Raw genomic sequence first — 13874 nt, forward strand, 5'->3', positions numbered from 1 at the left:
ACTTGGTAGGACATAATAATGGACATAATGGACTTGGTAGTATAAACGATATGCATAGCCTATATTTATTTGTAAGACTGCCCTGCAAAATAGGTTGTGGTGTCAGAATGACTCCCTTTGGAAATAAAAGGATGAATAAAATCAAATTAGCAGAAATGACAGCGTTGTGCCAGACTGGTGTGAGGAGCTAGAAGACCAATAGCATGTGTTTACTCCATTATGAAGAGGAGCTTATCTGACACACACACACACACACACACCCATGCATGTGTAACTGAGTTGAATTGGTTATTCTCACTCCTCAGTATGAACGCCGCCCTAATGAGCAATGAGATCTCTAGATTTTGGGTGGCGTAGCTGGCTAGAGAGGTGGCGTAGCCAGCTAGAGAGGTGGCGTAGCCGGCTAGAGAGGTGGCGTAGATGGCTAGAGCGGTGGCGTAGACGGCTAGAGGTGGCGTAGACGGCTAGAGAGCTGGCGTAGACGCTAGAGAGGTGGCGTAGACGGCTAGAGAGCTGGCGTAGACGCTAGAGAGGTGGCGTAGACGGTTAGAGAGGTGGCCACGTGTGGAGGACCCGATATTGAACCCAGCGTGGTTGTGATATTAAGTGATATTGATGAGCGATGCAGTGACTGATAGATCTGATAGACGCCCACGTATACATGAACAGACGTACGCACGCACGCAAACACACACAGTGATGGTGAGGTGTAGTGCTGTGAGGCAGACACACACAACAGTTTTCAAAGAATCATTACATCCCCAGGGGGTGTCACACGTAACAAAGCCTTGGATCACACACGCACGCACGCACGCACGCACGCACTTGGATTTGTGTGATTTGTAGGAACACGCTTTCTGAATAGATTATCCACCTGCAATTTGTTGTTCCATTATTTCCAATTCATTTGAGCATGCCAATCATCCCAGCCCAGCAGAGCGTGAAGAGGAGAGGAAGAGAGACGTCCTTCCAGGGACCAACGCGCATGCGTGAGCTCCGGGTGTCAAATCCTCGCCAGGAACACCGACTGACATCCGTTTTGACATGCAGAAGAGAAAATGGAACTTTCTACCGTTTTACCAGAAGAGAGGGATAACTGGGTTCAGTCTGGTTATTTTATTGTACACAACTCAGAAAAATTAAGGGAACACTTAATCCTCACATCCAGCCCTCATTGGGTGAATGATTTTGGTTTTCATTGGCCGTTCTTACATAATTCTGCTCTTGACGAATTACACAATGCTATCAATGAAGATTTCCATCGAGATCCATGATGATGATTGATGATTTAAGTGTTCCCTTCATTTCTTGGAGCAGTGAATTTTGGCCTCTTGCCAAAATGGGCCGTTATTGTAAATATGAATCTGTTCTTAACTAAGTTGCCTGGTAAAATATAGGTTAAATAAAATAAAACAAGTGCACAGTAAACGTGTTGTCCCCCACCCATGATGCATATTCCTTTGTGGCAATGATAGAGTGGAAAGATGGAATTTCTTTTTGAATTAATATGATACACTACTGATCTATGAGACCCCTAACATGTTAAACAATGAGTAAACAAGCCAGGAATCTTTTATTTTATCTAAACTCTGGATTTGAAAAGTAGAAGTGTCCCTCAGTAGAATAGACTATACTTTTACTGAAATACATAGCATACTAGTTTCAGTCTTATCGTTTTAATCTTATCTTATTGTACTGGCAATTGGAAAAACAACTTATAACGAGTACTACTATGTGAGCTCTAACGAGCTCATGTGGTTGATGACGCTGGTCAAGCTAAAAAGGCCCCCTGGCTAGAATGGGGGGCGTCATCTCCAGTCTACTGTTTATATAACCTAGTGCCTCTGCCTGTGATTGAAGCACCTGAAAAAAGGCAATTTTAAAGCCACTGCTCCTGATCACTCTACAGTAGACAGGACATAACCACCCAGGCGTGGGGGAGTCTGTCGGATGTGTGTGTGTGTGTGTGTGTGTGTGTGTGTGTGTGTGTGCGTGCATGGCTCGGGAGGTAGAGCAGCATGCTGGTTTGCATGTTCTTCTCATGTTCGCAAGGGTTTCCTCCCAAAGAACCCAATATGAAAAACATACACAAGAACAGATGCTCTTCAGTCCGGTCCCTGACCAGGACTTGGACTGAGCACTTGGACTTGCCTGCCCACTGCTCCTGGCTGCCCCTGGAGGAGGACAAGGTTGGATGGGATACATGCAGAAGACAACTTCCACCAGCAACCACTGAAGATGTGTGTGTGTGTGTGTGTGTGTGTGTGTGTGTGTGTGTGTGTGTGTGTGTGTGTGTGCAGGGACGTGCACAGATAGACACGAGGTGGTGCTAGAGCACCTGCCCTTTGCCCTCTGGACAAGGCAAGTGCCCTTTAGAAAGTTATATTATTATTATTTTTATTTTTTTTACAGTGTAGGCCTACTGTATGTGGCCCATGGTGACATCGATCAATTCTCGATTAAAAGCGTGTAATAACCGCTACTCCTCTCCTGCCCTTTCCCCATCCAGAGTGCCCGAGTGATGACAGCTTACCAGCCAGGTAACACATAAAACAAACGAGTGTATTGTTTGCCCCCTAAGCCTCAGTTGCCAAACTATAACTTGCATTTATTTGTCTCTGTTGTGAAGTAAGTCTCATACAGCGCCAAACAGCTGAGCCTAAATTAGCCAACTGCCCACCTAAGCTAGACTCTAGTCATAATCAATTAATGGATTTAACGTAATGATGACCACCACACGACCAATGTGAAGAATACAGCATGTGAAGCTATCAGTATATTGAAGTTAAATATTTCGTATTATGTAGTAATGCCCCCCCCACCCATCAACAACTCGCGCAACAATCAAAAATCACTGTCAGCACCCCCCCCAACAACTCGCGCGACAATCAAAATACAAATTATCTGTCAGCACCCCCCCCCCCACGCTGCCCTCATTTTTCACTGAGCACCTGCCCCCGAAAATGTCTGTGCACGTCACTGTGTGTGTGTGTGTGTGTGTGTGTGTGTGTGTGGAGTGTGTGTTTGTGTGTGCCACATGTGGCCAATAAAGACCCTCAAGGTCTAGAAATTGTTAATTATTATTGTGTGTGTGTGTGTGTGTGTGTGCTGTGTTGCCCCTCACGTGCGTTTGTGTGTGTCACGTGTGGCCAATAAAGACCCTCATGGTCTTGAAATGGTTAATTATTACTCTGTGTGTGCATGTGTGTGTGTGTGTGTGTGTGTGTGCAACCCATGATGGAACATTCAGACACAAACACCGACTCACTAGCCTTTATTGTATGACTTGTAGAGATGGATATTGGTAGTCTAAATGGGTTTTACCCTTCTCTCAATAGGTAGGTAGGTAGGTAGGTAGGTAGGGGTAGGTAGGTAGGTAGGTAGGTAGGTAGGTAGGTTGGTAGGTTGGTAGGTTGGTAGGTTGGTAGGTTGGTAGGTAGGTAGGTAGGTAGGTAGGTTGGTAGATAGGTAGGTGAGTAGGTAGGTAGGTAGGTAGGTAGGTAGGCACGTAGGCAGGTAGGTAGATACTGTAGGTAGGTAGGTAGGTAGGTAGGGGTAGGTAGGTAGGTTGGTAGGTTGGTAGGTTGGTAGGTTGGTAGGTTGGTAGGTAGGTAGGTTGGTAGATAGGTAGGTGAGTAGGTAGGTAGGTAGGTAGGTAGGTAGGTAGGCAGGTAGGTAGATACTGTAGGTAGGTAGGTAGGTAGGTAGGTAGGTAGGCACGTAGGCAGGTAGGTAGATACTGTAGGTAGGTAGGTAGGTAAGTACATTAGATAAGGTGCGTAGGTAGGTAGGTAGGTAGGTAGGCAGGTAGGTAGATACTGTAGGTAGGTAGGTAGGTAAGTACATTAGATAGGTGCGTAGGTAGGCAGGTAGGTAGGTAGGTAGGTAGGTAGGTAGGTAGGTAGGTAGGTAGGTAACATTTCATTTTCTGGAATTTCTTTGCTGGAGAACTTAGATTTTTTGTGTAATGACAGGGATGCGTGTGTGTGTGTGAGGGTGTATGTGTGTGTATGTGTGTGTGTGCGCGTGTGTGTGTGCGCACATGTGCATGTGTGCATCATGTACAGCAAGGTTCTCCATTCACAATTAATTAATTGCTTGATGTTTTATACTTTCACAGAAAAGACCCACATACTGTGAAATAGAGAAATCACTCAAAAATAGTCTTTTTCCAGCGAGGAAGTCCAGCAGAGATATTGTTAGAATCGGAAGAAAATAAAAGAGAGAGAGAGAGAGAGAGAGAGAGAGAGAGAGAGACGGGGATGGATGGATAGTTCATTCCTATAGAGGGAGAGATATTGTATTTATACAGACCTTCAACACATATGCCTCTGTTTTGTTTCCAGACCGTTGTGTTGCTATACGTGTTTCTAGTATGTGGCCAATAGGAATGCAGCGTGCTGTGTGCCAACACTTGATACTGCACACTGACCTTCTCCTTCCGCAGCCCAGCCAAAAAGTCAGAGGTCAAGCAGTCAGAAGGTCAGTGAGTGAATAGACAGAGGAGCAGAGGGAAAGAGGGAGAATTTGAGAGAAAGAAAGAGAGAGGGAGGGAGAGAGGGAGGGAGGGAGAGAGAAAGAAAGAGAGAGGGAGGGAGGGAGAGAAAGGGGGCTGCGCACACAGCTTGCTTAAAGCCCCATTATGTAGCGGTCCAGTTTTGTGCACTTTAGCGGCCCCTAAAGGCCACTAGAGCCATTACAACCGCAGTACCATTGTCGTAGAACGCTGAGAGACGCCTGTTACGCCTCTCACCTGCATTTGTTGACAACTGAGGAAAACGGAGTCTGCCGGCAAATTCGAAGAGCAGAGCTAAAGGTAAAGCAGAACGTCCATGCGAGAGAAAACCACGGCTCGCGGTCAAAAGTTACATAGTGCAAATACAGGCCGCCGGACCCCTCTGTGTGAATGGAAGAGCTGCTGTTCTCACTATAATAATCCAGCACACCAATAGATCGACTTTGAAACTGATATTTTAGGATGAAATCAATAACATAGTGGGGCTTTAATCACCAGTGAATCCCTAGAGATATTTAACTACTGAGCCACGACTCGATACCCCGGCAGCCGACAAACACACACACACACAAACATACACACACACACACACACACACACACACACACACACACACACACACACTGGAGCCACACATCTAAAACAAACTGGAGACACGCATGTTGACGGTACCTCAGGAACATTTCAAATGTGAGGTGGATTATTACTATCATAAATGCGAGGTGGATTATTACTATCATAAATGCGAGGTGGATTATTACTCGATCTCGATCCCCGATCCCAGGCGATGGAAACACAGCTGTGTTCATGTGACCGATACAATCGCTATTTCCTACGTCCCGATCATCTTCAACTAGACCTTACTTGTTTGAGTTTCTTCAGGTCTTCATCCAGCTCCAGGTTGTCCAGGATCACAGCCACGAAGAGACTGAGCAGGATCTGAAACACAACAACACAACATCATTGATGATGAAGATGATGATACTGATAATAATGATGATGATTATGATGATGATAATAATAATGATCATTATAATAATGATGATATGATGATGATGATGACGATGATGATAATGATGATGATCATGATAATAATGATGATGATATGATGATGATGATGATAATAATGATGATGATCATGATAATAATGATGATGATATGATGATGATGATCATGATTATGGTGATAATAATGATGACGATGATGCTGATGATGATCATGATGATGATCATGATGATCATGATGATGATCATGATAACAATGATGATGATATGATGATTATGATGAGGCTGCTGATGATTATGATGATAATAATGATGATGATGATGATGATGACGATGACGACGATGATGATGACTTTCGAACTTGTATCTCTATTGGTGGGCGGGAGTGACATGACCAGATGCCTTTCTGGCGAATGAGATCTGCTCCTTTAATCATATTTGTTGGTGTTCTGTCCTCGCAACTTCCTCTCACCCGGAGGCTGTTTTCTGTTGTTGTTTGTTTTGTTTAACCTTTATTTCACCAGGGAAGTCCTGCTCAGATTACAATATTTTTGTAAGGAGCGCTGGCCAAGAGAGCCGCAATACATTTCGAACAACATATGACAATACAGAAAATAGTGAAAAAACAACAGTAAAAGACTCATTTGAAGGTCAATACTGTTTATAATGTTTAAAAGTGTTTATAGTCTTTGATAAATGGTTTTGATACTGTTTTTGATCATGTTTGAGATAATGCTAGAGATGTTTGAAAGTTTTTGCTAATGTCATTACTGTTGTTTTTTCACTATTGTCTTTGTGACCGCCTTTATTGTAATTAAATGATAGCCTGCACCTGTTACTTAAAGGGCGATATACAGTAGCCTACAGTACTTAAAGCCTGGATGCGCATGACAAATTCCAAGTACCCTGACGAAAGCTAAGGCCGAAACATTGGTCCAATAGACACTTTTCCATTGGAGCCGAGTGTGCGGTTACTCCTCATTTTTTGAAAGTGTCTCCTCTTCCAACCCTCTAAAGGTAAGATAAAGACTAGGTTCAAGTCTGATGTGTGTGTGTGTGTGTGTGTGTGTGGCAGTCTCTTACCAGGGTGGCAAACAGATGATAGAGGATGAAGTAGATGGCAACTACGGGGGCCCACATGTGACCTACGGACACCAGGGTCTGGTCCATCACATCCACCCAGCCCTCCTGGGTCAGGATCTGGAACATCGACATAAAGGCCTGGGAGGGGGGGGCAGAGGGTTAGAGAGCTATTGTGTATCGACACTAGTACCTGTGAGAGAGACGAGAAAAATTCATACACCCTCCCGCTCCCTCCCTCTCTGCATGTGTGTGTGTGTGTGTGTGTGTGGGAGAAAGCCCAGCCTCAAGATGGACACACACTCTGCTGGGTTTGACATCTGGTCAGACTGGCCCGACCTCAATGGACTCTGTGCACGGACTGGACTATCTATCTATTATATTCATAGATAGATATATCTATCTATCTATGAAACCTGGCCCAGACACCGTTGTAGTGTAGTAGTAGACAACTGACTGTTCTACCTCAGTAAGGGCTACTGCTATTGATACAGGACATCACTTATCATCAAATAGCGTACGGAGGCACCTTGTACGGCTACAACAACAGAGACAGCAACAGCACTGGGTTGGGTTAAAACTACAAGGAAAGTTAAGCCTAATTTATGCTTTTTGAAAAGCGTCGCTCGACAAAAAAAAGTTTTGGTCGACATGTAGCATTTATGCTTCGGGCGACACTTCGCGTCGTCTCGATGGCAACAATCAGCTGCGCGCGTTTGTTGTCATTCTGAGAGAAGCGGCTATCTGAGTGAAAGAGTTTAATCTGAGGTAAAGAGGTTGTTCAGAGTGCGGTTTTCATTGTGGTTTGTTTACATTCTGATGGGGAGAGATGGCTGTACCGGTGTACTGGAATTCCTCCCACGAATTCTGCAGTACTTGGGCATCTCTGTGAAGGGGCAGGGATTAATTGTATAGATGGGGATATCTCCTCACAAGCTCATAGAGCCGTTCCTCTACTCCTTCCATGACAGCCAAACGTCAAGTGACACCAAAACTAAAACAAGGCTGCGGAACAAGCATATCCATGGCAACGCACAAGCCTTCTATCTAGCTATCCAATTACACTTGAGTGACCATATGTGACGGAGTCAGCGACATTAGACACATCTGTTGGTGCGCGACAGCCCTCGGCCACTTTTTTTTCACAAAAAAAGTGTCCCCATGATGTCAAAAGTGTCGCTCGACGAAGCATAAATTGGGCTTTAGCTTGTCTTCCTACTTCCTACAAGTCCTCCCAACCAGGCTCAATCTCTCTCTGTGGTATCCTAGCACCCCCCCCCCCCCCATTGCCTGCACCATGAACATAATTCAGTTACTGAGACATTGTCACACATTCTGAATGGCTGCTATGTGTACAAAGGGTTGTACATCGCATGGCCTGATGGATTGTTGACCTGTTAGTTCATGGCATAATCCCATATGTTCACTCTTCAGCCAAAACCTTAAAACACTCCTGTGTATCTTCCATGTTCAACCTGTGTAATAGGGAACACAATGTATTTTGAAATGTTACAGCCAATACACCAGATGCTGTCGTTGTCGATGAGGACAGTAGAGAAGTCATCATCTCGGAATTAGGCTGTACGTTTAGTCCTCAGGGGCCTACAGATGGCAGGAATGCCCAAGCCAGAAGCTAAGGCACTGGTAAAATTCAGTTCATTGTCTGTGATAATTGGAAGTGGTCATATATGGAGGAGACGTTGCTTCCTGTATCCAGGGACTGGGAGTGACGTATGCCCGTCTCCAGCTGCTTCCTCTCTGTGGAGGTCACCTGAAGGTCGGTGGCCAGACAGCTGAGACTCACTGGCCTCAGGGTTCCTTCTCCTCTCTCCTCCTCTCTCTTCCTCCCCTCCCTTCCCCTCCCCTTCCCCTCCCCTCTCCTCTCCTCTCCTCTCCTCTCCTCTCCTCTCCTCTCCTCTCCTCTCCTCTCCTCTCCTCTCCTCTCCTCTCCTCTCTTCTCCTCTCCTCTCCTCTCCTCTCCTCTCCTCTCCTCTCCTCTCCTCTCCTCTCCTCTCCTCTCCTCTCCTCTCCCTGTCACTGCAGATAACCCAGCAACACATCTCCCCATAAGGGAAATGGCCAAACATCATTAACTCAACTAGTGTGTGTGTGTGTGTGCGCGCGCGTGCCCAAGACTGCATAAACAAATGTGTGTGTCTGCATGTCCATGGGTGTGTGAATGAATGTGCATGCGTGCGTGTGTGTGTGTGTGCGTGTGTGTGTGTGTCTAGAAAGAGGGGAGATGGCACGCCACAAACGAGGGACATCTGTTTACGGAGCGCTGCTCCAAATCCCATAACCCCGCCAGGGAGTCACGGGAACGACAGAGGGGAGGGAAGCGAGGGATGAGAAGAGAGATGTGGTTAATGAGAGAGAAAGAAGCTGATGGGAGTCTGGAAATCAAAGGAGGCGGGGGAGGGCGCCACATCTGGCCAGATGTGAGCCGCGCCACGGCGGCGGGGGCTGCTGGGAGCGCGCGTGGCTTTTCCGACCGTGACCATGCTCCTGTTTTCTGGGGTCTTCTGTATCATTCATTCATTCATCCATTCATTCATACACACATACCTGTATATTCTTTCCTTCTCTTCACACATTCATTCATACAATCATTCATTCAGTCATTCATACATACATATGTACAGTAGTGGAGATGGACATGACAAACAGTTTACTGACCATATTTTGAGACACATGTCACTCATGCTGGAATGTTAGGGATCCTGATAAGAACTAACACAGACCCTGTATCCCCCTTCCCCCACGACCATTAACCCAGGCCAGGCCACATTCCAATGCAGACCACTCAACAGCAGTCTCACAACCGTGAGACAAAGGAATGACATGCTTTGCCTTGTTTCTTTAATAAAGTGAAATTGCTTCATCTCAACCATGTGATGTAAACGCCACGAGAATAAGCCCTGGGAATAAAGTTATTGCGTTGATGCATTGCATTTGTAACCAAGTGTTACTGTGTGCTATAAATAACTGATTCTATGCTGCTAAGTCCACCTAGCCATGTTTGGTATCAATCTGGAGCTAAAATCATGAATCAGTTGATTATGCATGTTGAGGAAATGTAATATCATGTTGAAACCATAACAGGGATATGTGATGATTCCAGACCCCTAAGGGAATCTGAGCTCCTCCACTTTCATGATGGGAGCGGGGGTCACTCTGGATCAAGTCACTAATCGTGCCCGTCTATGCAAACAGGACATGCCTTATCTCCTCTCTACTTAAATAGAGATCAGACAGGAAGTCACTCTCTCTCTCGTGCACTCTCTCGTGCGATTGTTTTTTGTGATAATTACGTAAAACATAAAAACTTGTGATGGTGTTGCTGAGTGGAGTAAACAGTAGAAACATTCAGAAGAGGTCGAACTAATGAAAATAAGCTGCACAGAGAACATGAAAAACAGGGGCAGTGGGATTCAGCGGTGCAGTTGTTTTTCGGCACAATACCTGTTGGTGCGTTAAACATTGTCCCGCCCCCAGAGAATGACTGAAAAGCTGGTAGAACATGATAATGATAATGCAATCCCATATTCCATTTGCATTTAAATAAAGTCAGGAAAACGGCTTCAGAGTGTGGGAATGCAATTTCATTTAGAATGAACATTTAGAATGCAACATTAGCATGCATACATTCATACATTCATTCACACCTTAATTCCTTCCTCCTCATCATTGACTAATTCATTCATGAATTCATTCATTCACTCTCATTCATTCACACATTTGTTCATGCCTACAGTCATGCATATATTAATTAATTCATACAATCATGCATTCATAAAAAAAATCATTCATTAATACATTCATTCATTAATTCAGATAGTCAGTCAGTCAGTCAGTCAGTCAGTCAGTCAGTCAGTCAGTCAGTCAGGCAGGCATCCAATCCCTACCTCCCTACCTCCCTCCCTCCCTCCCTCTCTCCTTCTTTCGCTCATGCATCCCTCCGCCCGTCCGGCCCTGGCTGGTCCTACCCTGGGGAAGGTGATGAAGCGGTCCAGCTCCTCCACGAAGCAGAACATCTGCAGGCTGATGGCCGACATGACGATGAGCAGGCTGGCCGTGAACACCACCAGGCTCCCCAGCTTCTTGCCGGGGCCGAAGATCTTATAGACGAAGTCCTCCAGGGCCGGGGAGATCTTGATGAGACGCACCACGCGCAGCACCTGGAGAGGGCGGAGGGAGGGGGGGCGATCAACGCATGCATGCAGCTGCCACCTCACTGTGGGGTTTGTTTGTTTCGCCTGTTAACGCGGCACCGCCAAAGACATATTACTGAACGGGCCTACCCGGCCCAGGCACAGCGGCCCAAGAGCTCAGGGGGCCCTTTCTTGTGGCATAGTCAAAGGACTTAGTCATTCATGTCAGTCATTCATGTCAATAACAAGTCACAAGAAAGAGACTATCATGATACTTTTTAAATAAGTATTTATCTGTAGTACTTTAGAGGGGCTGAGTACTGTTGGGCCCATAGTTGATCCAAAAAGCAAGTCCTCCCTACTACTGTATGTCTCTTGAGTCAAAACCGAGCTGGGTAAAGATGCTTTTATTGTGAGATTTATCTAAGTATCTTCAAATTGGATTTGGATGCCGTCTCATTGGGCAAATTAAAAACAAAAGTGATAAATGAAATGGGTGGGGGGGTGGGGAGGGGGCTTTATGTGTCTGTGCCCAGTGGCCCATCATTTCATAATCCGTCTATGGGCACCGCACTGGAGGGACAGTACAGCTCACCTTCAGGGTCATGTTTCTGACCACACAGAGTGTAATACAGCCTTTACCATTGTTGCTGATGCACAAAATGTATATATGCATGTGTGTGTGTGTACCTGCTTTTAATATTTAAACAGATGTCCGCACTGTGCGCAGCGAACACTATCAAACCCAATCGTATTAGGTCATTGACCGGGTATTGATGAGGACTAAGAGATTATTGATCTCCCCCCTGCTGTAATCACATGAGATTATTGATCTCCCCCCTCTCGTAATCACATGGCAGGTGGTGCTGATTTGACACTGGCGCACTCTTCAAAATGCTCCCGGTGACAACACCCCTTCCGGGGCAATGCATCATGGTCAGGTTCTGATCAACGGCGGAGAATGTCTATCGATCTCCTCACCTCCCCTCCGCTCCACGCAGGGTCAGGTGTACGAAGCCGACAAGGCATGTCGGTCAGCACAGTGACAGATGAGCGGCTCGAGTTCTCCCTGATGGACCCGTGATGAGCGATGGCCGGTTCTGACCGGTTCGGACGCATCTATGCGCCTCACGTCCGCTCATGCGGGTTCTATTTTCTTTTGCCGTGACGGGGGGCCGAATCGGTTTCCGACCTCTCCTCGGGGTGGAGCGCGGGGGTGGATCCAACCCGACAACCTTCATCTCCTCTCCTGTCTGGTCGGGGCTGTCTGGTCACAGCCGGGCGTGGTCGTCCCCGTTATGCTGTGGCACGCCGGTGAGGGAGCAGCATAGCGCTGCTGACGTCATCGCCAAAGCTATTATGATTCCAGATGCAGAAGGAGGAAGTGACGAGACACGCTGTCCTCCGACTAAGAATAACTTGTGCGCGTGTTTGCGCCCGCATACGTGTGTGTGTGTGTGTGTGTGTGTGTGTGTGTGTGTGTCTGTGTGGGACTCTAAGCCATGTGGCATTTTGAACAGACCGGATGACAATAAGCCCATATTGACCTTTACCGGTGAAATGTCCCCAATTTTAATTCCTGCTCCCGGAGACAGTTCACATTCTGGAAACTTCCGAAGAGGACAACTTCCTTCCTTCCTTCCCCTGAGTTTTAATACACACCCAAGCCCTTTCCCAGAACCAAGTACATTGGAAAAGGCAACTCCCAAAGACTTGAATCAACCCCCAAAGACTTGAATCTAGAACCTGCTACTCAGGATGCTTAATGGAGGACGAGCAATGTGGGATTTGAACCTGTAACCTTGGGGTTTTGCGAGTTCCTTCCTCACAGGTTCCTGGCTTTAATGAGGCTTGTCAGCACGAGCTGGTCTGATCCTACCTGCCTCTCACAACAGCTGCTGTTCACACGCACGCACGCACGTCACACACACACGCTCAGATGAGCAGACGCACGCACACACACACGTCATACACCCACTCAGATGAGCACACGCACGCACACACACGTCATACACACACAGACACACACACATACACACTAAGATGAGCAAACGCACACACGCACACACGCACACACACACAGAAACAAGGCAACACACATTATTACCGCCACTTAGAGAATGGTTAGGTTTAGGGAATAGCAGGTACTGCCTCCTCACACACACACACACACACACACACACACACACACACACACACGCACACGCACACACACACACACACACATATAAAGCTCACACAAACACACCCACACATTGAACAATGGAGGAGGATAGGCTTCTCGCTTGTGCAGAGATGTATAGAGTAATGTGGAGAGCTTGGACAAGAGGCAAGGGCATTAGACAAATTGTGCTTGTTAGGAAATTATCTTAGAAAAATGCTATAATTCCACTAGCAAATACATTCTGCGTCAGCAACGGCTCAGTAGAGGAACGAGTGACTGAACAGATGGAATAGATGAAGGACAGATTCACAGATTAATATTCATCAATGCACGGTCACAGCGGCAGCATTGCAGACAGACATTTCTCTAACTGATTCCCAGACACAACCGTTCATATCTGAATGGATTGTTCATGGAGAAAAACAAGATTATTCAATCACTTGTAATACATTTACAAGGCAAGTGTATGTGTGTGTGTGTGTGTGTGTGTGTGTGTGTGTGTGTGTGTGTGTGTGTGTGTGTGTGTGCAGCCTACCTGGAAGTAGGTGAACTGGGAGTAGTAGATTTCTGTGTGTTTGTGTGTGTGTGTGTGTGTGTGTGTGTGTGGCCTACCTGGAAGTAGGTGAACTGGGAGTGGTAGAGGTAGGTGTGTGTGTGTGTGTGTGTGTGTGTGTGTGTGTGTGTGTGCGGCCTACCTGGAAGTAGGTGAACTGGGAGTAGTAGATTTCTGTGTGTGTGTGTGTGTGTGTGTGTGTGTGTGTGTGTGTGTGTCTGTGTGTGTGTGTGTGTGTGTGTGTGTGCGGCCTACCTGGAAGTAAGTGAAATGGGAGTGGTAGAGGTAGGGGTGTGTGTGTGTGTGTGTGTGTGTGTGTGTGTGTGTGTGTGTGTGTGTGTGTGTGTGTGTGTGTGGCCTACCTGGAAGTAGGTGAACTGGGAGTGGTAGAGGTAGGGGTGTGTGT

The 13874-nt window shown here is 46.4% G+C and overlaps 1 protein-coding gene across 1 annotated transcript in view; it reads right to left on the bottom strand.

Moving 5' to 3' along the window:
• Window positions 1-13874, bottom strand: part of nalcn (sodium leak channel, non-selective) — a gene marked incomplete at both ends in the record, with an annotated part of 135162 nt that overhangs the window by 58054 nt on the left and 63234 nt on the right. Inside the window, 3 exon segments of the mRNA XM_084452216.1 lie at window positions 5381-5455; window positions 6604-6741; window positions 10587-10778. Coding sequence (XP_084308342.1) covers window positions 5381-5455; window positions 6604-6741; window positions 10587-10778 — 405 coding nt within the window.

The sequence above is a fragment of the Borostomias antarcticus genome, assembly GCF_949987555.1.
Source record: "Borostomias antarcticus genome assembly, chromosome: 17".
NCBI lineage: Eukaryota > Metazoa > Chordata > Actinopteri > Stomiiformes > Stomiidae > Borostomias > Borostomias antarcticus.